Below are 27,562 nucleotides of genomic sequence, written 5' to 3'. Positions count from 1 at the left end.
TATCATTTCCTAAAAATAAAACAAAGAGAAGAAAGAAACATTATTAGAACAAATAATTTGAGAAAAAACCAAATCATTCTACAGCTTCTATGGAAACACGATTTTTTTGTTTCATTGAAAAGGCAACGCAGAATTTTTTATCATATTCATTTGCCAACTCTACCATCAATTCCACAAATGGATCTTTGGAACGACCAATAGCTAACAATGCATCTTTAATCTTGAGAAGAGTGGCCTGAAAAAAAGCTTTTTTGAAAAAAAAAAAAAAAACTTTTACAATTACATATGTAAATTTAAATTATAAAAGGTATGGTGAAAAATCATGAACTTCTGTATTTCATTTATTTAGAACAATTCAATTTACTTTATTTCCTGCACAATTACTGAAATTGACATTTATGTAAATCAATCCTAACGTCTCTGCATTATAACATAAATATAGTATATGTATTGAGCTTTAAGCAATAAATAAAATTCTGCTGTGACATAATTTTCATAACGAATGAAAAAATGCTGAAAATAACATACTGAAAAATTGTGAATTAAACTCCAAACTCTATTTTCACTAATTCCGTTATCACGTTCCAATGTTTTTTTTGACTCCAGACGCCAAAAATCGACTGCATAAGCATTCAAGTATACCTAAAACGTTGTATTTTACAGATTTTTAAGAATTAAAGTTGATGACAAAATGTCTAAATCAACTTTTCTACTGAGATACAGCGGAAAGAAAAAAGAAAATGTTAAATATGCATTAAATTTAAAAATGCAGTTGAACCTAAATAAAGCTGAAGCAAACAAATCACTCGTTTTCGTGGATGCATTTATTCAAAGAATTGCACACTATTTAGATCATTCAATCACAGTTCAGTACAACTTATAAATTTGTTGTTTATCGAACATTAAAGTTCATTCTTAGATTTGTCAAACGATAAAATTTTCATAAACAAAGTCGAAAAAAAAAAAAAGAAATAAAAAAACCCTTACTTTTCGACCACGATGATCAACTGGACATGGACAGCGAGCTGGTATAAATGATTCATCAAAAAGCAAACAATCATGGAATGGATGAACAATACTTGATGAGAACATTGAAACTGATGAATCGGTGTAACCTGTTAGCGAGAATACATCACCCTAAAACAATTAAATTTATAAAAATAATATCAATTGCAATAATGGGATTCCTTAAATATAATACAAAGCCTTGGATAATCCTAAATAAAACTAAAACTAGCCTTACTGCATTAGAAAAATTAAAAGTCAATGATCAAAGCGAATCTGTAAAAATTTTTACTTGGCATTCAGTAAAAGCTTTTATTTAGTACACTATACCACAGTAAACGTTAACAAAAATTCACCGATTTATGGACATTTCAATCGTTAGTGGTGGCATATAGACGATTCAATTTCAGATAGATAAAACAATTTGCTCTTGCAACGTATGGATAACATGCAGCAAAATTTACTGTATGATCTTAATTGCTTTACTATTCAATAGATGGTCAAAGTCTATTTAAACTCAAAATTCAAATATAAAAAGTTTAATTGAATTGATGTCTGCATCATGCGAAGCTAATCTTTATTCGAAAAAACGGCTGGTTTCATGAACTATTACTCGTAGAGCAACAAATATATTTTGAAGTATCAATATATAATATAGCCTTGATAATAATCTAGACAGTCTACAGCTGGCACATTACAAGAGTTATCAATTTCAAATAATTACCTGAAGTCTTTTGTTAGGATCATTTAATCGCATAAATTCTCGATATAAAATTTCCACCCTGTTGGCGTACTGTTTAATTAAGCGCGTACAACTTTCGGGTAAAGGTTTTAAGAAAACCTGCAAAATTCAGAAAAAAAAATAACTTCTTTGAATAAAGAAATGAATTAGTACTAGTGCTTTTCTAGTGCATTTGAAATAAAATTTGAAATAAAATTACCAAATAATCAATTTCCAATTCTTTTCTGTTATGTTACAGTAAACAGTCGCATCATTCCTTTATTCTAGGCAATTAACTGTCATAAATTTTTTTTTAATTCGAAGATTCGAGATTAAAAAGTTTGTCAAGTCCATCATTCTTTCTTCTTCGCAGCTACAAATGTATTAAAAAATTATGTAAAATATGAACGAACCTCTGATTCCCCTGCTGATGGATAGGAATTCTTGTCATCCGGGTTCCAATTAAGGGGCAGTCGCAAATTAGTGAACAGATGAGCAAAAATAAGGACCAGTTGACTTTTCATTTCCTCTCTTGATACCGTGTTATCACGACACAAGTTGTGAAATACACCATTCTGCAGAAGATGTGCAAAAAGGAGATTACCTGGTTCGTTGCCTGATAAATGGCATACTAGAGAAGCCAAACCGCTCAATTCACCCTGAATGAATAATTTGATCGTTAAAATATTATACCTGAATAAAGTGTGATAATTTCAAATATTTAATGAGACTACAAACCCATAATTTACCTAAATTTGTATGGTGGATAATACCAAATTTATACGATTGTTTCAATCTTAATCTCTCTCATTGCTCAGCACAATAATCAATCGAATTTCAAAGAAAATAAAAAACAAGGAAACAAGTAGAAATAGAAAAAAATAACGAACATTCTCATTCAATAAATCCAGAGAACGTAACACTTGGACAGCAAAAAGTGTGTACAATCTGAGCTGCTTCTGCACTGTTGATGACAATTCGGCACGTGTATAAAGAATAAAAGAATTTGTCAAGAAAGACAAAACGGTCTAAAAAAAAACAAGTGATAAATGTGTGCAATAGTCTAAATATAAAATAAAACAAGCAGTATAATCCTACTTCTTCATTTGGCATAATTTTTAGCTGTCTTCGAAATAAGAGAATTTCTCGCGATTCTCATTCGTTATCTCAGATAGCAGAAGGAGGGAAGTTGCTAGCAGTTCAAACTACATTATTTTTCACTATAGGATTATCAAAACGCTAATATGATTTTAGTTCATGCAACTACAACCGTAGAATGGAACAGAAACCGTTATACGTAATAATAATACTAAGTACATAATAACACATAAATGAAACTCACTTGTAATCTTAGCTCAAACGGTGAGAATTTTTGATTTCCTGAACGTAGTTTACCTGGAAAGCAATGAAAAATCATATATAATCAAATGAAAAAATAAACAAGATATGAAATTTCCTTGAAGTTCGCCACTTGAAAACTAAACTTTTAATGGAAAGTGCTTTATATTGAAGTGCCTTATATTCTCAACAGATATATTTAATACCAAGTGACAAATAATAGGATGTATCGCTTGGTATTAAGTATATTAAATGGCCTGGAAGTTAGAATTATGAATTTAAAAAAGAAAGAATTATTTTGTACGACACTGCATGTTTCTATTATTCAATCTGCTGTGAGTGAAAATAAAATATTTGAGTGCGAAGCAGAATATATGCTAATGAAATGTATACAGTTTTATAAACGTCAAACTTACTCATCATGCTATCTTCTTGGTGTATGTAACCGAAAAGACGTAGGATATAAGATGTTGTAAATGGCAAATTTCCACGCAAAGTTGACAAACTCGCTGTCAACAAGCGCCTTATCTGAAAAAAAAAAAAATAATAATAATTATAATTGCTTCAGCAAAACTTTGATATTTTTAGAAATTACTTTAATATAAATATAAATACAAATGAGTAAATACACATGTATATGTTTATATTAAAGTAAACCTTTGCAGTTGGTATTGACATAAAAATGACTGAGCCTGAATGATCAAAACCACGACGACCCGCACGTCCAGACATTTGCCGAAACTGCAAAGGTGTCAAATTTGCATCATCAACACCGAAGAGAACAGTTTTACATGGCATATTGATACCAAGTGCTAACGTTGAAGTCGAAAATAAAATTGCCAAATGACCAGATCTATAAAAGCGAGTGCTTTAAAATTTCAACTTAGAAAGTAATCCATTTGCATTGCTTTTTAGAAAAATGGAATGAAATTATTTCTTATAAAAAGCACAAATCAAAATCCATGATGAAAAGAATAACGAAGTAATCATTTTTACTTTATCAGTCTACTAATCACGTTATGAAAATAACCTGAATAAGATTTCAACTGCACCGCGTTCTTTAGAGTTCAAACCGGGATGATGGAAACCAATGCCACGTTCAAAGAGCTTAAATAATAATTTTGTTGTTTCCCGTCCAGATATTCGATCTTTTGTCAATCTTGCAGTCACTTTTTGATACAAATCCACATCACGCTGCCGACCATGCAATTTAAATCTAAATAATCCGAACAGTAATATCGGTTCTAGATTTTCAAATGCAGACTAGTATTATCAAGAATCATAGTTCTTACAATTTATAAAACATCCGGATTCCCGTTAAATCCGGCTTTAAGTCGTTTCATTCAAATTACTTCGAGTTGACTCAATCATACAAAAGTACTTACAGATGAAATAAAATTAAAAAGGAAAAAATACCTTTCCAAAACCATATCCAACCGCAATCTCATTGCAGCAAGCGGATCGTAATCATCAACAACCTGCTCTTTATGTTCTAGCTCTTCCGTTTCAGCTCTCTCAAACTTATCTACAGCTTTCGACTTTTTTTTCTCCTTTGTTGCTGCAGCATCTCTCTTTCTTTTCATCATTTTCGCTATTTTCTGGAATACAAACCATTTATCGATCATTTTTTATGTATCATGTTGTTGATTTTGGCCTAAAAGACTGATTCTTTTGTGCATACACCAATTCTGCAAAATCTTTCAACATCCGTACGTATGTTTCAATGATAGACAAATTTAAATTCAAAGTTCTTAGAACTCTCATTACTTCTTCATCTTTTATTTCATATTTTTTGTATTCCGCACTAGCTTCGAATTCCTTTTGCTGCATTTCAAGATAATCGAACAACTGCTGAGCTAATTTTTCGCACATTCGACGATCTTCATTAAAACAAATTGCCGGAAGTAATTCCTTATCACGCAACTCCAAAACTAAAGGAGCAATGCTTTTCATTGCTGCAGCTCGCTAGAAAAAACAGTACTTGGAGAAATGAAAAATACAGAAACTAAATTTCAACTTAGATACTGCTTCTCATTCCTTATAACCTAATTCACTGAAGCAAATTTTGCACTTAAAATGCAATTTTCTTGACAAATTTCGTATTAGAAGGCATAAATAGTCTTCTCAGATATATAACTTCATGTGTTTCCATCTATAAAGATCAAAATCTTACAATGTACATCCTGGTAATTCATTAATATACAGTAAATTAGAAATACATATCCCGTCGAAAAGAAGTTCTCGAAACAGGACATTAAAACGATCTAACAAATATATTTGTACAACGAATTTTTGAGTTTTCAAATCAAACCTGATCAAATGGTCTGCTCCTGAAGTCTAACTCTTGCTCTACATTTTTACCAATTTGCTGCAAAACTTTATTGGCTCTTTCTGGATTTATTCCAAGCCACTCCAAAAACCGATTTTTTAATGCAACCTCCAAACGTCTAATATCTTCACGTGTAAGCCAAATCTTTTCGCCTCCAAGTTTGTAGTTGAAAAATGAACACGGTTCAAATTCTTCCCTATGCAGAAGTATGTAGAGTTCATTTACAGAGACTTTTAACTAGGATTTAACCAAGAAAAGTGAAAAATTCATAATCATTTAAAAATTATATGCTTTTATAGCTCAAGATATGGAGTGTAAATTTTAGAAGAGAAGATGAGAGGAAAATTTACTTGACTACAGGATCCACTTCGGCGAGAGCATGATATAAATCAAGAATTTGTCTTGCAGTTAACTGCTGATCATCGGGAATGCCAAACATTGACAACTTCACCGGTTTATACACCCCGTACGGCATAAAATGTTGAACCATTGAATTCACGGCGGTTCCATCAGGAACTGCTGTATCAATTGTCGGATTAATCCGTTGAACAGCAAGTTCCAATTCCGAGTATCTTTCACCATATGTTATTAATTCAACCTGAACACAAGATCAACTGCAAGAAATCTTGATGCCTAAGCATAGGATTGCGGAGAATGTCAAAACAACAGAACTTCAAACCTCAATAACAACAAAAACCAATTTCACATTTTAAATTAATTACAGAAGATGTAATGAAAACTTGTTAGAAATCATAAGAAAAAAAAAAAAAAAAAACGCAAACCTACCTCATTTAAAGGTGCGCATATATTTTTACTTTTCTCAGCGGACTGCAACCACTGATGAAGAACCGTTGCGTTACTGATAGTAGCTGAAAGAGCAAGGAACGGGCATCTAATAAGAAGCAAAAGATGTTCCCAAATATGAGCATCTGGAGAAGCGCTAATGCAATGAACCTGGAAAATTATCAAAAAGAATTTAACCTCGACGTATCATCATATAAGTGTTAGCTATCATGTTATTTTTATTCTTTATCATTTGTCCCATCAATTTTGATGTAGAAAGAAAAAGTTCAAATAGAATTTTATGATTTAAATTTTGAACACAATTTCTGACCGTAAAGACGCAACGCAAAAGCTAGAAAACCATTTACTTCATCAAATATGACGTATTTAATTTTATCGATCATTGCCTGCACAACTGGATTAGTTGACAAAAGCAAATTTTCAAGACACTCCGGAATAGTGACGAGCACCTAAAATTGATCATGACAGTCAGAATTAAAACAAAACAAAAGTATCAACCCAACAAATCTTCACTAAAGTTTATGCTCACCTTTTGAAACTGTAGTATGTTAAAAATCTACAAAATAAGAATAAAGTGGTGGTTATCGGCTAATCATCAACCGAAAATATCGGAAATAAAATGAGCACCTGACAATTCATTGGATTCTCGAAATGCTCTAACAAAAGCGTTCCAAAAAGTGTTTTTCCACCAGTTAATGTTTTGTTATGAAAACGAGCGTACACTGAGCCACAAACCTATAATTATTTATGAACAGGAAAAAACTACAAATAATGAATGTACACCAACTTTCAATAAACATATACAGATAAAATGAATTTCAACCAATTAAGTTTATAACAAATACTTGATTCAGAAGTGCCTTGGAGGGCGAAACGTAAACAACCATATCTTCATCACTTTGTCGCAATACACGCTCTATACAGTAATACGATACAAAAGTTTTACCCGCAGAGGTTGGAGCAATTATAACAGCTGAGTGATCTAAAAGTATTTAAAATTATAGGTATAGACTTGATTCTGATTCTGGAAGCAAATTTGTAACCTTCATTCTTTAATCTTGATAAATGTGAAATAGATCGAATAATTCTTAACATGAATGCAAAAATGTTGAAAGAAGAATGAAACACTAGATACATAACTCATTTTAATTCCTACTGTTAGATATTAAAGACTGAAATTTGCAATTACATAAAAAACTTCATAAATGAAACTTACTTTTATCCACAGCATCCAACATACGTCTCTGCCATGCATCTGGTTGGAAACCAGTTACACGATCGTCCTTTTGCGGATCCGACCGAATATCGATAATTTCACCACCGTAAGCTAACTGATAATATATCATATTCATGTTCAATGTTAATCTGCTTTCAGAAAAAGCAGTTGACTTCTTGCTTCTTTCAAATCCAAGCGAAACCCATAAATCAGTGACCTAAAAATGAAAGAAATCATTAGTACGAATATTGCCTGCAGACGATTAAGCAATCATTGCTCCGCAAAAATCTGATTGTGACATATTATCGTAGTAAAAGAATGAAGAAAGTATTAAGTGCATAATATGTCTCAAATATCCCATAAAATTCAAAGAAAAGAAGGAATAAGATAATTCTCTGAATAGGGTCAAGAAATATTAACTAATTATCTACTGGTCATTGTTGATAAGATTGTTCCTCTATAATTATACAATACGTTAAGAAAAATATTAAAAAAAAAATTTTTAAAAAAGTCGAAGAAAGCTATAATCACTGCATTTTTCTTAGCTAAAGTCAAACAGTTTCGAAAAAGCGCATACATATTCCTTTTGCTTATCATCCAGGTGTTGCCAATATAGTGTAAAGAGATCCTTCAATTTATTGATTATAGGAACTGCTCGAATCCTTCTCTTCTCCAAGAGATCTTTTCCTTCCAGAGAACTAAAGTCTTCTGACATACGCAGCATTTGCTGATAGATACACATAGCTCTAGATGAGCCCAACTCGAGTTTATTCATCAAGTTTTCCAAAATAAACATTGCCTAAAAAGACCAATTTAACATAGAAACAATCCTAAATTTAAACGGTGCAGAAATTTCGTTACAGTTTGAAAGAACTATAACAAAATACCTATTACAGATTGAAAGATATCACATTTTTATCTGCGTTGTTTTATGCCTGCATTAGAATAAAGCACATGGCAGAATATTCTGCATTCTCGGCACTCGGATGTAAAATACTTAGATTCTAATTTAAAACACCTTGCGTTAATATTATATCAAGTTAATACTACACTTTTCCACCTTTATTGTTATGGCTATCATCCCAACAATTATTAAAAATTACATTTTTTCCCTGTTGCACTGCGAATCGAACCATCTGCTTTTCATCTTCCGCAAGTTTTTCATTCTTTTTATTCCGATTAGCTTCCAAAATTAATTCTTTTTTCGATTTAACAGCTCCTTTACCTTTTGGTCCTGAAAAAGCTTCACACATATCACTGACTTCCAAACACTCGTCAAATTCTATTTTGCACATCAATAATTTTTGCGAAAAACTTTTTTTAAATCTATTTGAATCATTCGAATAAATAGTATAATGTTCCAATATCTAAACATGTGCTCCTAAATATTACCCGACAAGCAATAAAAGAAGATCTGTTCCAAATAAAAGTGAAAAAGTTTCTATCATTATTTCACTTGGTTTTTTTGATAATTTTTGAACAAAGGTTTATTGCTATAGAAGTTAAACAGTATGTGAAACAAATTGAAGCTGTCATACAGCCTCCTTTTCTCAAAAAGGAATTGAGAATAATTAAAATCGTAGTAAGCATGGATGGAATATTAGAGTAATAATATTTTGATATATATAATACTTTGATATAATAATAATGAAATATAAGTGGTTAAAAAAGAGATTTTCGTACCGTTTCCTTTGCCTTTTGGTTGCCACTGCTGTTTCTCTTTCTTTTTATCAGTTTGATCAGTAAATTTTGAAGCAAATCCACGTGGTGTACGTGAAAAATCAACTAGCAAACTAGATCCACGCCCTTCAAGCGATTCAGCGAAGAATTCGTACCTGCATACAGTTATGGATCAAAATTCAATAAACGTTGTAGAAAATCAGCAATTTTCAAAGAAAAAAAATCAGAAAATTGTATTTTTCTGGAGGGTACAGTAATTCTGACCATTTGCTAAGCTTTTGTTTGTTCTTATTCTTATTCTTCATTCGGTATTCATTATCAATTCGCTCTTCGGGTTTAGTGTAAGGCTCTTCAATAGCATCGAGACGCCATTTAACACGCATCAAAAATTGTTTGAAAGTGGATGATTCCTTCAATGAAACATTAATTCAGGGCAAATGTAAAAAGATGTCATCAAGTGCAACAAATTTTTAGCATTACTCCAAAAATTCTGATACTGATATATAGCATAAAGAAAAAGAAAGAAGAAAATCGAAAAAAAAAAAAAACCAAAAACAGAAAATTTATTTAGCTCGAAAGCAAATTATTTCTACCATTTCCTGGCTATAATTCGGAAAAGCGCTTAGCATTTCTGGAGCGTATAGATTCAGCAATGCAGAATTAATAGGAAGAAGTGCAGGCTTCTTAGAATTCTCCTCTTTTATAGCCGAATCAAATAAAGCATCATCTATATCGACTTCAAGAGACAGCTCCAGACAAGCTTTTTTATGCAGATGAGCAAATTCCTGCTGAAGTCGATATGGAAGAACCTACAAAAAAATATATGTAAAACGAAAAACAAAGTTCTTAAAATTTGGAAAATTAAATTTTGTATTAAGTATTAAAATATTAAATTTTATAAGTTGATATTGAGAACTTTTTCAAGATGCATTAGCAGAGGATAAATTTTATTTGCGTAATTTCAAAATAAAAAAAGAAAAAGCAAACTTACTTTCACACCAGAATTTATAGCATCATATATTCCCGCTATGAAAGGACCGTCCCAAAGATCGATTAATGAGAAAGACAATGGATGCCGCTGTAAAATTTATGCAATAAATTTCACAAGCTTATTGGAGTTTGTAATAAGAAAGTTAAGAGAACATGAAGATGAATTAAAGAAAACATTAAACTCCACTCTTTTTAAAGTTTCTGTTAACATGTGCTGCTATACTACCTTCTACTTTAATGCAAAATCTACAAAATACATATATTCATAAAAGAATATACCTTTATATCAAGTGTATCCAGAAAAGAAGAACAAGAATTAAGCAATGTTCTTCGGAATTTGATAAAATCGATGCCTCTTTTCGAAGCTTTATTTTCTTCAAAATAACGACGCTCTGTTCCACGACGTTCACAAATCAATGAGGAAATAAGTACTGCAGATGTTAATGCATCAGATTCTTTTGGTAAACCACCACTGCAACATACAAATCCCATTTTTATTGGTAACGTTGTTTACCAGAACACAATTTCTAGTTTAAGTTTCAGCCGAAATGTATGTCTGATATAATTCTAAGTAAGAGAGATTTCGTTGTCTTACCGTATCTACAAATAAAGTAACCCCAAAATTAAAAAAAAAAAAATTAAGACTAGCATAATTTTGAGAAATTTAAGATCAACATAACTCTCAATCAAACACTTTTTAAGCATGATTTGTTACAAATAATTAAGATTGGATAAAATGAAGCAACAACCTTTTCTTATTATCTCCAATAATTTGAGCCCATAATTGTGAAACGCTTTTGCAACTTGACAAATTAATATTCCTGTGAACTTCTGAAAGTATTTCTGTAAAAAGTGATACAATGAAGAATTCAGGCTACAAAATAAGTCGGAAAAGCAGAAAAAAAGATAGAACAAACTGTTAAAACAATTAAAACAATATGCCGGACACCTTATTAATTAAGGACGTTCAAAATATTGTAGAATCTAACAATTTTCACTTCAGTTTCGCAGAACAAAACTATTTACAATTTGATAAGATTGTCAGTAATATATTAAAACACTAATAAAATAAAGTTATCATCAGCAGTTCGAACTACTAATAATTTTACTCTAACCATCTTTTTTTTCAACCCACAGTTGGATTAAATAATCGGTCCATCCTTTGAAATCCACCATGTGCGGTTCAACACGATGACTGTAAACTGAACAAAGATTTACGACGAGGCCATTTAAATACACGACGGGAATAGTTGAAGCAAGCGCCTGAAGCGCTATTGAAGCAAGAAGCTGTTTGAAACCCAACGCAGTATCAGCCACTACATTTTCTGACACATCATCAACGCCAATCAGCTGGAAAACGCATAAAATTCTTCTGTTTGGAATAACATTGAACCATAAAGGAAATAAGAAAGAATTACTGCGTACCAAAAATGAAGGCATCAACTCGTGCAAGTAAGATAACCAAAGTGAATCACTAGGATTTGCAAAATGATCAACATCTGCTGCCCATTGAGACTGAAGCAAGTAAGCTGCAACGAAACTACGCAGAAAGTTGAGGATCGTATCTTTCACATAGATGGCAGATAAATCCGTAAACCAAATTAATTTGAACTTTCCGCCAAGATTTGAAAGCTGTTTCAATAAAATCTCGATCTGAAAAAAAAAAAAAAATGTTAGACCTGAACTGGTAGAGTTAAAATATGCTGTAGCTATTTATCCGTGGCTATATGGCACGGATTTATTTGATTATCTGAACAAAGCTTCAAGATTATTAATTAATGATGTCGATAATAGTAATTAACTTAATTTCAGATTACTGACTATCATACAAAACAAAACACAAATTTATGAATTTTTACTTGTTTTGCGATAATGATAGTCTGTCCGCCTAACGTCCAATTCAAATAACTGTGTGCTGTAAGTTCGATTAATAACCCATCCAGCGATATTAAAAATATTTCTACATCCGCAAATTCGGAGATTATATTATCATACTTTGAATTGAAACGATTTAAGACCTGCAAGGTAAAACATTAGTATATCTCTCTTTAAGACAAAAGAAATAATTAATCGTCTTTCTCCCAGAGAAGAATATCTGAAACCAATTTTAGCCGAAAACAGAAAAGTACTACTATGGAACGCATATACCAGTTTGGACTTAAGACTAACTTGAGCAATTTCGTAACTAACTTGACTACAAGAGATCTACTTCAATTCTTCAATAAATTTTAGAAATTGAAAAAAAACTCAACCGATGGATAAATTTCCAATGCAACTTACTTCAACTAGGTTCACGTCACCTACAGTGAAATCATTAGTAATGACAATGTCGCCAGCTCCCTCATCCTCGCTTTCTGACTCAATATTGATTTTGCTTGAAGTTGATGTAGACATTCCATCTTCAGTCTAGAAATAATAAACGAAAATCAAAAAATATATCAAAAAGTATTGCATTAGAGCATCTGACCAAAATGCAATTATAATTATAATCAAAAAATCCTCACATCACTATCGTTATTCTCTTCAGTAAAGAGGCCGTTTTCCTCTTCCGGATTGATTGCTATTTTTGATATAGCACTTTTCTTGATTGGAATAGAATCCATTTCGATAAATTTATCCAGATTGTCCCAATTGGACATTGTCTTCAGAAAGACTGCTTTACTACTTATTGATTGATAACTGTTCAACTGTATTGGAATGCAGTATGATGAACAAACTGAAATTAAAGGATAGAGGATTTTTGCAGAAATTACGGAAACAATACATAGTCCTCAATACAATCATTTTCAAGATAACATATCGATGTATATTAACTTTTTAGGTCGTTGTTAGGAAGTAACACTTCAGCTCCTCAGAAAACATTATATGTTATCAGACTTTTTCAAGAAATATTCAATATTTTCAATCTTATGAGAAAAAAAAAATGACATATAACCTGAACACAGCCTGAACACTATGAAGGAAAATGTAAATAAAAAGAATTGTATAGAAAATTTATTTTTATATAATCCATTATAAACCAATAAAATCGATGAAAATTTATTTGAAGAGTTGAAGTGCTACTCTTTGACCTCATCATTTCACACTGTGATTACTGATGAAACGAACTTAGATATTTCAGGAAAAACGAATCTGACGTCACTGCCCTAATAAAACATTCTCTAACGGACCGACACGTTAAAAAAAGTTACGGATTATGCAATGAATACGGATCAATTACGTTTGAGTTCTGTTCCGTATTTTTCATTTTTTTAAAGATTCATTTTTGTTTTGTTTTCTTTTTTTTTGTGCTTATTATAAACAATGTCATGTTCTGATGTCACACAATTTTAAAAAGTTTTCAGATTTCAGATTTAATCGAAAAAGCGAAAAACTTTACGAATTTGAAATTAAATATTCAAATTTATATGTGATACTTGCGTTATTCTTTATTAATAAATTGAACGGGCTATTACAAGAATTTAAGAGGGAATCGAAGTGTTTCCTGTATTATGTCGCGTCCAGAATTTACCGGTCCTCCGGAATTGGTTTGTTAGCTAAAATTCTATATTAGCGACCGAGTTTTTTTTTTTTTTTTTTTACAAGCAATTAATTGTAATGAGTGATTTAACGATGTTTGAAATAGAAATATAGAGGAAGATAAATTTGTTTCAAATTTTAAAAGATATTTTGAAAGAAATTAATCATTCAATTAGGTTAAAGTGTAATATTTGTGTTACATTTTGTTCTTTTAGTATTACAATGATGCTCAAGCTGCTAAATACTCACAAAAGTAAGTTTTTTTTTTTTTTTTTTTTTAAAGTTTTTATCCGTATTGTTTAATTATATGTATTAACACTGCATTTCTTCATTAATCACACTTGTCCTCTTAATATACGGAAATTTCTAGTTCACATATTATTGAAATTCAAACGCGTATGACGGAACGAGCTATCGAATTGCTTGCTCTTCCGGATAATAATGTTCCAAAGTTGTTGCTGGACATTGGATGTGGTTCCGGATTGAGTGGAGAAGTTGTCACAAAAATGGGTCATAACTGGATTGGCGTGGATATTAGTGAAGCAATGTTAAGTACGTTCTAAATTTATTTCATATGAAGTATCGTATTCCTTGTGAAATAAATAAAACTCGAATGCTGATATTTTCAAGCTAACAATTTTGATGTCTAATGAGAGAAACTATTTCAGTGGAAGTCTTTGTGGCAGTTCTAAATTTAGATGATCAGGATTTAAATGTTAATTACTAATCATAATGGTGACTTTTTGTATATTATTAGTATAGTTACAACGAGCAATTAATACTTTCATCTGAGGATCCATTCATTAAGTAGCATAAATTGTAAGCTTCCTTCTTTTGTTACTTCATAGGATTTTAGAAGTTGCCGTTGATGATCGAGAAGTCGATGGTGATGTTGTGTTGAAAGATATGGGCGATGGTTTGCCTTTTAGAGCGGGTATATTTGATGGTGCAATAAGGTAAGTAATGGCTAAGCTTTCTAGATTTTCCGAATTTAATTTATTTGGTTTATTCCAAAATTTAATCAACTGAGTTTAATGTTTGAAATTTTTAATTCTTTTTAGCATATCTGCAATTCAGTGGCTTTGTCATGCAAACACTCGAGAACAGAGCCCACAAAAGCGGTTACTTCATTTCTTCCAGTCATTATACGCTTGCATGGTAAAAATTTAATGGAACTGATTTCTTCCCATTTATATTCCTTTTTTCTATATTCTTATAAAATGAAAATATATATGAAACACACTGCATTAGGCATACATTTGTTTTTGAATTAAATAACATTTCAAAGGGTAAAGAGCATTTCAGAGTCGCGGTACCCGTGCTGTATTCCAGTTTTATCCTGAAACCGTTAGTCAAACTGAACTTATAACAACTCAGGCAACAAAAGCAGGCTTTACTGGAGGCGTTGTTATTGATTTTCCTAATAGCGCCAAAGCCAAAAAGTACTTTAATATTTAAATGTTTTTTCCTAACTTTTAGTTGCTGTCAAAAAGTAGTGTTTTGGGAAGCGAATTGTTATCCTTTGTTATTTTTTGTTTGTTCTTAGTAAACTGAATGATTTTTTTAAAGAGTTTATTTGGTGTTGATGGTTGGTGGTATACAACAGCTGCCAAAAGCATTAACTGAAGAGGAAGAAGTGGATCAAGTTTTAAACATTGGAAGGAGGTAATTTGAAAACTTATTATGAATATTTGCCCTACAAGATTTGGAGATTATGTAAAGAATATTGCTTCATTTTAGATCAAGAAAAAATGATAAACGAGATAGACGAAAATTACTTAAACGTTCAAGAGAATGGATAGAGGCTAAAAAAGATCGTGCCCGAAAGCACGGAAAGTATGTTTTTTATTATTTCAAATCTTACGATTAGTAGGCTCATAACTATATGAGAATTGTGGAAATTAAAGTTTTTTTTTTTCTAATTATTACAAAATTTTTAAATTTGTGCAGGAATTTTCATATTTCAGAGATGTTTGTGCGTCTTCGAAATATACAGGTCGGAAAAGGAGACGTTTCACATAAGTCACGCATCAATTCACTTTGATACTTTATTTGTTTATCTTTTTTTTTTGTTGTTTCTATTGCGTATGATAAAACAACTGAAATATTTTTGTGAAAGACATTCTCTTAGCTTACACCAAAAAGATTTGAAAATGCTGTGTTAATACTTTTCAGTTACTTTCTAAATGAGGTTGTTTATTTCATCGGGAATCCAATAAAGAAAAGCTAGCCAATAGATAATATTGAATAAAATGTAGAGCGATGGGAAAACAATTTTGGAAGCAGAATCTATTCGATTGACTACATTCGTTGCATTCTTTATTTTCATTTTTTCATTTGCTTCAGTGGCAATTCGATGAAACACTGAAATTTGCATTAATTTTCATATGTGTGTTTCCACTAGCATTTAATAGTTTGTTATTAATTTTTAGTCCTTTAACCAGAAATTTTGTTTACTAATTGAAGTTTACAATTGATCTGATATTACTGTTAATTCTCGAGTAAGTAAGTGTTATTGATCTTTCGATGCAAAAGTATCATCAGTGATAAATGGATAAAAGCAATGAAATATAAGTTTCACACCTGAACGCATCTGCTTTGAGGTGAATAAATGCCGATTTGATTGAAATTTAAAATTTGGAATCATTGTTCTGTGATAAGTAATGGCACTATGTTTCGGTTGCACTAGTGGTGTTGGTAATGTGCATATTTTTGATATCTAGTAAGTGATTTTTTCACTAATTAAATAGCATTTAGTGGAAATAAAGGATTTGAATTGCTCATAAAGCAATCGATAATTTAATTTTTGTGATTGGTTCTGGAAGGACTTAAAATATATTGATGGTTTTTCCAATTTTTTTTTTTAAGATTATGGAATTTCACTTTTGAAATTCTCCTACCTCTTAAGTGTTTATCAAATCCTAAAAATGAAAAAGAAAAATGTTAGTAGTTTTACTCATTCCGTATAATATTAAAAAATGGATTCTTCGAATATTTACAAACTGGTCTAAAATTCTTGGAATTTAGGAGGAAAGTGTTACTTTTTTCCGGATGTTAGCTGTATTTACATGATTGATAATAGCATATTCAATCATTGCAGCAAAAACAAATCCGAAACATGAACTGAAAAGTATTTCAAAAGAATCAATTTAAATAATCTGAAGTGAGGAAAAAAATTTTTTTCAATTTTATAATTTACATTTTTTATACCTACCATGAATGATAACATTTAGTTCCTTATAAAAAATTCTGTATGAAAAAAAAAAAGAAAAGAAAAAATAGTTAAGAATTTTTGAATGTTTAGAAATTGTCACAAACAAGAAAATAATGTTTAAAAAAAAAAAAAAGGAAAAAAACTGCTCACATAATATAAATATCGAGAGCTGTTGAATGCGAAACTCTTGGTAAATCAGATCGATAACTGAAACCCAATGTTGACACCGAAAGTACTGTCATTATGCCTAAAATTTAGCTATATCTAATAATATCTGTATTAAATTTTAGTAATATCTAGTATTATTTTATATTAAATTCAATAATATCTAGTAATATCTCTATTAAATTTAATAATATCTTCTAATATTTTATATTGGATTTAATAATATCTAGTAATATCTCTATTAAATTTAATAATATCTTCTAATATTTTATATTAGATTTAATAATATCTAGTAATATCTCTATTAAATTTAATAATATCTTCTAATATTTTATATTAGATTTAATAATATCTAGTAATATCTCTATTAAATTTAATAATATCTTCTAATATTTTATATTGGATTTAATAATATCTAGTAATATCTCTATTAAATTTAATAATATCTTCTAATATTTTATATTAGATTTAATAATATCTAGTAATATCTCTATTAAATTTAATAATATCTTCTAATATTTATATTAGATTTAATAATATCTAGTAATATCTCTATTAAATTTAATAATATCTTCTAATATTTATATTGGATTTAATAATATCTAGTAATATCTCTATTAAATTTAATAATATCTTCTAATATTTTATATTGGATTTAATAATATCTAGTAATATCTCTATTAAATTTAATAATATCTTCTAATATTTTATATTAGATTTAATAATATCTAGTAATATCTCTATTAAATTTAATAATATCTTCTAATATTTTATATTGGATTTAATAATATCTAGTAATATCTCTATTAAATTTAATAATATCTTCTAATATTTTATATTGGATTTAATAATATCTAGTAATATCTCTATTAAATTTAATAATATCTTCTAATATTTTATATTGGATTTAATAATATCTAGTAATATCTCTATTAAATTTAATAATATCTTCTAATATTTTATATTGGATTTAATAATATCTAGTAATATCTCTATTAAATTTAATAATATCTTCTAATATTTTATATTAGATTTAATAATATCTAGTAATATCTCTATTAAATTTAATAATATCTTCTAATATTTATATTGGATTTAATATATCTAGTAATATCTCTATTAAATTAATAATATCTTCTAATATTTTATATTGGATTTAATAATATCTAGTAATATCTCTATTAAATTTAATAATATCTTCTAATATTTTATATTAGATTTAAATAATATCTAGTAATATCTCTATTAAATTTAATAATATCTTCTAAATATTTTATATTGGATTTAATAATATCTTAGTAATATCTCTATTAAATTTAATAATATCTTCTAATATTTTATATTGGATTTAATAATATCTAGTAATATCTCTATTAAATTTAATAATATCTTCTAATATTTTATATTGGATTTAATAATATCTAGTAATATCTCTATTAAATTTAATAATATCTTCTAATATTTTATATTGGATTTAATAATATCTAGTAATATCTCTATTAAATTTAATAATATCTTCTAATATTTTATATTGGATTTAATAATATCTAGTAATATCTCTATTAAATTTAATAATATCTTCTAATATTTTATATTGGATTTAATAATATCTAGTAATATCTCTATTAAATTTAATAATATCTTCTAATATTTATATTGGATTTAATAATATCTAGTAATATCTCTATTAAAATTTAATAATATCTTCTAATATTTTATATTGGATTTAATAATATCTAGTAATATCTCTATTAAATTTAATAATATCTTCTAATATTTTATATTGGATTTAATAATATCTAGTAATATCTCTATTAAATTTAATAATATCTTCTAATATTTTATATTGGATTTAATAATATCTAGTAATATCTCTATTAAATTTAATAATATCTTCTAATACTTTATATTAGATTTAATAATATCTAGTAATATCTCTATTAAATTTAATAATATCTTCTAATATTTTATATTGGATTTAATAATATCTAGTAATATCTCTATTAAATTTAATAATATCTTCTAATATTTTATATTGGATTTAATAATATCTAGTAATATCTCTATTAAATTTAATAATATCTTCTAATATTTTATATTGGATTTAATAATATCTAGTAATATCTCTATTAAATTTAATAATATCTTCTAATATTTTATATTGGATTTAATAATATCTAGTAATATCTCTATTAAATTTAATAATATCTTCTAATATTTTATATTGGATTTAATAATATCTAGTAATATCTCTATTAAATTTAATAATATCTTCTAATATTTTATATTGGATTAATAATATCTAGTAATATCTCTATTAAATTTAATAATATCTTCTAATATTTTATATTGGATTTAATAATATCTAGTAATATCTCTATTAAATTTAATAATATCTTCTAATATTTTATATTGGATTTAATAATATCTAGTAATATCTCTATTAAATTTAATAATATCTTCTAATATTTTATATTGGATTTAATAATATCTAGTAATATCTCTATTAAATTTAATAATATCTTCTAATATTTTATATTGATTTAATAATATCTAGTAATATCTCTATTAAATTTAATAATATCTTCTAATATTTTATATTAATTTAATAATATCTAGTAATATCTCTATTAAATTTAATAATATCTTCTAATATTTTATATTGGATTTAATAATATCTAGTAATATCTCTATTAAATTTAATAATATCTTCTAATATTTTATATTGGATTTAATAATATCTAGTAATATCTCTATTAAATTTAATAATATCTTCTAATATTTATATTAAATTAATAATATCTAGTAAATCTCTATAAAATTTAATAATATCTTCTAATATTTATAGATTTAATAATATCTAGTAATATCTCTATTAAATTTAATAATATCTTCTAATATTTTATATTGGATTTAATAATATCTAGTAATATCTCTATTAAATTTATAATATCTTCTAATATTTTATATTGGATTTAATAATATCTAGTAATATCTCTATTAAATTTAATAATATCTTCTAATATTTTATATTAGGATTTAATAATATCTAGTAATATCTCTATTAAATTTAATAATATCTTCTAATATTTTATATTGGATTTAATAATATCTAGTAATATCTCTATTAAATTTAATAATATCTTCTAATATTTTATATTGGATTTAATAATATCTAGTAATATCTCTATTAAATTTAATAATATCTTCTAATATTTTATATTAGATTTAATAATATCTAGTAATATCTCTATTAAATTTAATAATATCTTCTAATATTTTATATTGGATTTAATAATATCTAGTAATATCTCTATTAAATTTAATAATATCTTCTAATATTTTATATTGGATTTAATAATATCTAGTAATATCTCTATTAAATTTAATAATATCTTCTAATATTTTATATTGGATTTAATAATATCTAGTAATATCTCTATTAAATTTAATAATATCTTCTAATATTTTATATTGGATTTAATAATATCTAGTAATATCTCTATTAAATTTAATAATATCTTCTAATATTTTATATTGGATTTAATAATATCTAGTAATATCTCTATTAAATTTAATAATATCTTCTAATATTTTATATTGGATTTAATAATATCTAGTAATATCTCTATTAAATTTAATAATATCTTCTAATATTTTATATTGGATTTAATAATATCTAGTAATATCTCTATTAAATTTAATAATATCTTCTAATATTTTATATTGGATTTAATAATATCTAGTAATATCTCTATTAAATTTAATAATATCTAGTATTATTTTATATTAGATTTAATAATATCTAGTAATATCTCTATTAAATTTAATAATATCTTCTAATATTTTATATTGGATTTAATAATATCTAGTAATATCTCTATTAAATTTAATAATATCTTCTAATATTTTATATTGGATTTAATAATATCTAGTAATATCTCTATTAAATTTAATAATATCTTCTAATATTTTATATTAGATTTAATAATATCTAGTAATATCTCTATTAAATTTAATAATATCTTCTAATACTTTATATTGATTTAATAATATCTAGTAATATTCTATTAAATTTAATAATATCTTTAATATTTTATATTAGATTTAATAATATCTAGTAATATCTCTATTAAATTTAATAATATCTTCTAATATTTTATATTGGATTTAATAATATCTAGTAATATCTCTATTAAATTTAATAATATCTTCTAATATTTTATATTGGATTTAATAATATCTAGTAATATCTCTATTAAATTTAATAATATCTTCTAATATTTTATATTAGATTTAATAATATCTAGTAATATCTCTATTAAATTTAATAATATCTTCTAATATTTTATATTAAATTTAATAATATCTAGTAATATCTCTATTAAATTTAATAATATCTTCTAATATTTTATATTAGATTTAATAATATCTAGTAATATCTCTATTAAATTTAATAATATCTTCTAATATTTTTATATTGGATTTAATATAATATCTAGTAATATCTCTATTAAATTTAATAATATCTTCTAATATTTTATATTAGATTTAATAATATCTAGTAATATCTCTATTAAATTTAATAATATCTTCTAATATTTTATATTAGATTTAATAATATCTAGTAATATCTCTATTAAATTTAATAATATCTTCTAATACTTTATATTAGATTTAATAATATCTAGTAATATCTCTATTAAATTTAATAATATCTTCTAATATTTTATATTGGATTTAATAATATCTAGTAATATCTCTATTAAATTTAATAATATCTTCTAATATTTTATATTAGATTTAATAATATCTAGTAATATCTCTATTAAATTTAATAATATCTTCTAATATTTTATATTAGATTTAATAATATCTAGTAATATCTCTATTAAATTTAATAATATCTAGTAATATCTAAATTATTTACTATTTTAAAATGTTATAAAAGATATAAATAATAAATTAAAATGTAAAAATATAATCTAACAAATTATTTTTGTCAACATGATAAAATTTTCATGCAGAATTTGATCAACTATCTAATTTAAATTATTAAACAAACTCTATGAATACATAAACAATCGAAATTATTTTCAATAGTAAAAAAAAAAAAAAAAAAAAAAAAAAAACATTTTAAATTATACTTTCAATTATTAAATTTATTTTTGTTATATTTTTTTTTTTTCCTCAAAATTATCTAAATTTTAGAAAAAAAGAAACCTAATGAAACACGTGCTGGCGATGATTCTTTATTAATCCAAAAACTAATCCACGATACAATAACAATTAATGTACACGGAGTATAAATTTGTAATATATAAAAGCTTTGTTGTCGCTTAAGCTTAAAGTATACTTTAAGCACAGATATATCTAAAGTAAAGTAAAACAAAACAAAAAGTAAACAAAAAGGAAAAAAAAAAATTAATTTTCTTTTTTCGTTTTTTTTTTCAATAAATAAATTATTTCCTTATTTGAAGATATTAAAATTTTACTTTTAAATTTAAATGACCAATTTTTGAATGTTTATAAAAATTTATTTAATAGCTATTAAAAAATTAAATTAGCTCATTAACTAATTATCAGTTAGTTACTTTTTTCATTCCTTTTAAATGTTTTTTACTTTTTTGTTAGAACCTATTTCAACAAATATAGATTCAAGAAAAAAAAAAAGAAAAAAAAACATTAAAAAACAATCATTTAGAAAGAAATTAAATGCATTCATTACATTCATATACTTATTCATATACCAAAAAAAAAAAAAAAAAAAGAAAATTATTTTTTTTTAAATTTAAAAAAAAGTTTAAACTTAATTTTAAACTTACTTAAATTGTTGTTTTGTGGAATAGACCAGTTGTGTGATGTTTTAATAATATCAATTAATTGATACTGTGCAAGCATATCACTCATCGCTATGTCTAATTCAACATTTTTCCAAACATAAATAATATCTTTTGAAAAATAACCCAAACTACCAATTTCAATTGGACATGCCTTAAATTTGAATTTTTTAACAAAATTTAAATTTAAAAAAATAGAAAAAAATTTTCAAACCTGATAATCCATTGGAAATTTTTTGAAAAACATTTCACAACGACTTTGTATTGTTAATCTATAAAACCAACAATTAATTAAAATTTTAACAAAAAAAAAAAAAAATGAATAAATAAATAAACAAAGAAAATCAATTATCTTTTTTTTAAAAAATAAAAATTACTTATTGTTAGCAGTTTTATGAATTATAGTTCAGTTAGCTAAATATTATATCTGTTTTTTTTTTTTGATAAGTTTTATAAAATATAATTATGTTTGAAAAATTTTTTCAGCAATTTATTCTCTTACTTACTTATTTTATTTATTTATGTTAAATGCAAAATGCTTATTATTTTATTTTAACAATAAATAAACAATTTAACAGTAATAATTAATTATGCAAATAGAAATTATTAAATAGGCAAAAAAAAAGTTGAAAAAATAAAAATAAAATTAAAACAAACCTTTGTGATATATGAATTTGTCCATCGTAACGAACTCGAAAAAGAATATTTGGTACTGTTAAAGTATGTAAATATGAGTGTCGTCCGTTTCGAATGTAACTGAAATGTTTCATTAATTTATAATTTTTTTTTTTTTCTTTTAAATTTTATTCATTAAAAATTTTTAGTTTAATTAATTTCTTTTTAGCAAATTGTTTTTTTTTTTTTTTTTTTTTTTTTTTTTTTTTTTTTTAATTATTTAGCTGTAATTTTAAAAAAAAAGAGAGATTGAAATGACTTAAACTAATTTTATTAAATAGCAATGAATATTTGATTTACTAATTTAAATTTCATTCAAAATTTTATAACACAAAAGAAATATATGAAAATTTCAAAGAAAAAAATCAATTAAAAATTTTTCAAAATATTTTAATATTTGTTTTAATTTTAAATTGTTTATTAGATTTATCATTTTTATTTTCTTTGTTCTATTTTTTGTTGAAAAATAAAATTTAAAAATTTTCTTTTCCATTCTAATTTATTTATAAATTTAAAATGAAATCGAAATACCATACGTATCTGGCTTCCATATATCCTTTAGCATTTTATTAGATATTGGCAAATCCTTGGCTTTATCAAACATTTCAAATGCTAAACGTCGATCTAACCATTTCTGACGGAAATAGCAATCTAATGAGAATTCCTAAAATTAAATTTTTTTTTTGTTTTGTTTTGTTTTCCAAATATGAAATGTTTATTTGATATTAACAAACCATTTTCTGTTCTGATATTGGTCCAATGCTACGCACAGAAATATCAATTTCAACTTGTAATGGTGAGTAAGGATCTAAAAATATTGTTAATTACTTTAAATGATTAAAGTAATTAATTTTACTTTGCTTTGACTGATTAAGTAATTAATGATTAAATGTAAAAGATGATTAAGGGTTACTTTTACTTTTATTTTAAATGTAATATTTGATTAAAGTAATTATCTTTTAAATGTAATATATAATCAAAGTTTCTTCTTTTTTTTTTTTTTTTTTTTACTTTAAGTGTAATATTTGATTAAAAATAATTATTTATTGATTATTACAATTAAAGTTTTAGATAAAAATGAATGTAAATTTATGTTAGATAAATAAAAAAGCATAGAATATTGTTTTATTATACATAAACAATTTCAATAAAAGTTCATATCAAATTTTAATAATTTATTCATAAAAAAAATTTCATACAAATGAATTATAAGTACTCAAATAACAAATATTAATTATTTCAATGTGATCCAAAAGAAAAAAAATTGCATTTTTTTACTTTAAATTTTTTCTTTTTTTAATATTTTAATGCTAATAAATTAATAAATAATAAATAATCCATTATGTATTTTCAATTAATATTATCATTAATGAATTTTAATTAATTAATTAAAGATAACATTTATGCAAAAGATAGAAATACTAATTTGAACCTTCATTAATTGGTCTAAAATGTCGATCATGATTGAAAAGAATTGAATCGAGAATTTGTGTTATATTATAAATTAATGTTTTGTTGGGTGATAAGATATCACCACGGATCAGTCTATTAAAATTACAATATTGAAATATTGTAGTGAAAAGAATAAATGTAAAAAATGAAATCATTAAAGAAATTAATTTATCACCTGAAATAAATTTAAATTATATCATTTATCACCTGAAATAAATTTAAATTATATCATTTATCACCTGAAATAAATTTAAATTATATCATTTATCATCTGAAATAAATTTAAATTATATCATTTATCATCTGAAATAAATTTAAATTATATCATTTATCACCTGAAATAAATTTAAATTATATCATTTATACCTGAAATAAATTTAAATTATATCATTTATCACCTGAAATAAATTTAAATTATATCATTTATCATCTGAAATAAATTTAAATTATATCAATATCATTTATCATCTGAAATAAATTTAAATTATATCATTTATCACCTGAAATAAATTTAAATTATATCATTTATCATCTGAAATAAATTTAAATTATATCATTTATCACCTGAAATAAATTTAAATTATATCATTTATCACCTGAAATAAATTTAAATTATATTATTTATCATTTTCTTCTTCCTTCTTCCCCCCTCCCCTCAAGCTAATTAAATACAAAAATAATAATAATATACTTCAAAATTCATTACAAGAATCTAAAATTAAAGTAATTTAATCTGCCAAATAAAATATTACTTCAAAAAATAAAAAAAATAAATATTCATATAAAAATTAAAAAAAATGATAATTTTACATTTGAAAATTAATTAAGTTAAAATAAACATAAAATAAGCAATTTAATCTTTAAATAAAATAATACTAAAAAAGGGAAAGAAAAAAAAGAAAATAAATTTATCAAAATGACAAAAATTAGTTTTACTTTTTCCTTTTTTTTTTTTTTCTTTCTTTTTGCATTATTTCTAAAGCTTAAAGAGCTAAAATTTCTTTCAGTATGAATAATTTAATTTACTAAAATAGACATTCATTCAACAATTTTATTCATTTTTGTCGCATTCAATAAATTATTTGTCATCAATGTCAAATCATTCCTAACTAATTTCATTCTTCAACAAATTCAATTTTGTTTCAAATCATTTCAATTTTTTTTTTTTTTTTTTAAATTGTTCTCAACAAATTTTATAGAATTTTTTTTTCTTTCCTTATTTATTTATTTTTTTTTTTTTTTTTTTTTTTGCACGATGGAATATTTTTGATTTATTAAAAATATTTTAATTAAATTTAAATAATTTTTGAAATGATAATGCTAGAATTAGTTTATTTCATCAAATCTTTATTTTCTCAAATACTTTCCAATCATAGAAATTATTTTTGTTTATTAATTAGCATAGGAAAAGCTTTCCATCACTTTTATAAATTAAATTTCAAATATAAATTAACAATATATTATACAAAAATCACATCAATAAAGCGCTTTTTCATTTTTTTTTTTCTTTTTATATAATAATTAATTTAAATATGAATGAATAATTTTATTTATACAAAATTTTTGCTCAAAATTAATTGTGTATAGCTAAGAATTATTTATTTTTAATTCTTTTATTTATTATATTTATGCTAATTTTTATTTATGCATAATTAGGGAAAGATTTAATTTGTCAAAATTGAATTTAATTTAAAATACATCTATAAATTTCATACTTTATTTACAGTTTTCTCAATCAGAACAATTTGCTAGTTGAAAAACTTTTTAATTTAAAAAATACAAAACTTTAAGAAATAAAGTGCATGTAATCTTATCTTATCTTATCACTACATTAAGTGTAAAGCAATAAAGTAATGATAAAAGAGTGATATGTTATCAGTAACAAAGAAAAAAAAAACTTAACAATGCTGATAAAATTATAAATGTTCAAAAAAAAAAAAAGAAAAAACAGGGAAAGAAACTTGAAAATAAACAAATCTGAAATATTTTACTTGAAAATATGAGCATAGCATAAATGTTAATTATTAAAATTTAAAAAGTTTCGAATTTTGTTTTGCAAATTAATTAATTCAAATAAACTATTAAATATTTATTAAATAAATAATAATTACTGAAAATTGCATAACATTTAGCAGCTGAAATGTGACATAACATAACATAAAGTTTTAGTTTAGTTTACAATTTTTTAAATAAATCAAAAACCAAAATATTTGCTTAGTTTTGCATTTTTTTAAAATAAATTAAATAACAACAAATATTATTTTAATTTGCATTTTTTAATTAATAAAAAGCTAAAAATATTTTAAATATTTTCAAATAAATTTAATAAAATATATTTGGTATTATTATTTTCATTAAAAATATTTCATTTTATTGTATTTTTTTTTTTTTTAATGTAAAATTGTTATTATCTTTTTTTTTTAAAAAAAAAAATGTAACTTTTTCAAATTTCATTTTTTACCAAAATTTGTTTAATTTATAATTTAAGAAGAAAAAAAATTTTTAATTTTATTCAAATTCCTTTGAAATTATATCAATCAAAAAAGTTTTTCTTTTTTAAAGCAAAAAATTTTTTTCAAAAATTTAAAAAAAAAGAAAAATTTATTCATTCATT

General features: G+C 24.8%; 3 protein-coding genes across 4 annotated transcripts; 1 reads left to right on the top strand and 2 right to left on the bottom strand.

Annotated features, from left to right (window-relative positions):
• Positions 1–73: 73 nt before the first annotated feature.
• Bm2454 (DEAD/DEAH box helicase family protein) lies at positions 74–12,722 on the bottom strand (the record flags this gene model as incomplete). Its single annotated transcript, XM_043076278.1, has 32 exons — positions 74–235; positions 529–642; positions 988–1,137; positions 1,730–1,846; positions 2,140–2,385; positions 2,617–2,754; positions 3,069–3,121; positions 3,481–3,592; positions 3,722–3,917; positions 4,095–4,280; positions 4,481–4,662; positions 4,832–5,029; positions 5,376–5,589; positions 5,744–5,991; positions 6,180–6,347; positions 6,545–6,646; positions 6,825–6,932; positions 7,043–7,179; positions 7,414–7,630; positions 7,991–8,212; positions 8,517–8,647; positions 9,097–9,248; positions 9,358–9,503; positions 9,687–9,902; positions 10,085–10,171; positions 10,363–10,555; positions 10,833–10,914; positions 11,199–11,433; positions 11,509–11,736; positions 11,943–12,101; positions 12,364–12,489; positions 12,588–12,722. The coding sequence occupies 32 exons, from the start codon at positions 12,720–12,722 to the stop codon at positions 74–76; spliced, it is 5,160 nt and encodes a 1,719-aa protein (XP_042932212.1).
• An 852-nt stretch (positions 12,723–13,574) lies between these two features.
• Positions 13,575–15,624, top strand: Bm13867 (conserved hypothetical protein,hypothetical protein; the record flags this gene model as incomplete). The annotated part of the gene is made up of 9 exons (XM_043076277.1): positions 13,575–13,610; positions 13,818–13,855; positions 13,973–14,154; positions 14,459–14,558; positions 14,664–14,760; positions 14,908–15,044; positions 15,172–15,267; positions 15,343–15,438; positions 15,570–15,624. The coding sequence occupies 9 exons, from the start codon at positions 13,575–13,577 to the stop codon at positions 15,622–15,624; spliced, it is 837 nt and encodes a 278-aa protein (XP_042932211.1).
• Positions 15,625–15,784: 160 nt separating this feature from the next.
• On the bottom strand, positions 15,785–25,103 carry Bma-lgc-37 (Uncharacterized protein; the record flags this gene model as incomplete). 2 transcript variants are annotated; one of them, XM_043076276.1, is given in 11 exon segments in its annotated part: positions 15,785–15,966; positions 16,644–16,646; positions 16,649–16,725; positions 16,967–17,063; positions 22,205–22,354; positions 22,807–22,975; positions 23,036–23,093; positions 23,479–23,577; positions 24,033–24,160; positions 24,231–24,304; positions 24,929–25,103. In XM_043076276.1, coding segments are annotated over 11 exon segments (1,212 nt in total).
• Positions 25,104–27,562: the final 2,459 nt, after the last annotated feature.

The sequence above is a fragment of the Brugia malayi genome, assembly GCF_000002995.4.
Source record: "Brugia malayi strain FR3 genome assembly, contig: Bm_v4_Chr1_scaffold_001, whole genome shotgun sequence".
Taxonomy (NCBI): domain Eukaryota; kingdom Metazoa; phylum Nematoda; class Chromadorea; order Rhabditida; family Onchocercidae; genus Brugia; species Brugia malayi.
The sequence above is the reverse complement of the archived record's forward strand: the minus strand, read 5'-3'. Positions and strand labels throughout refer to the sequence as shown.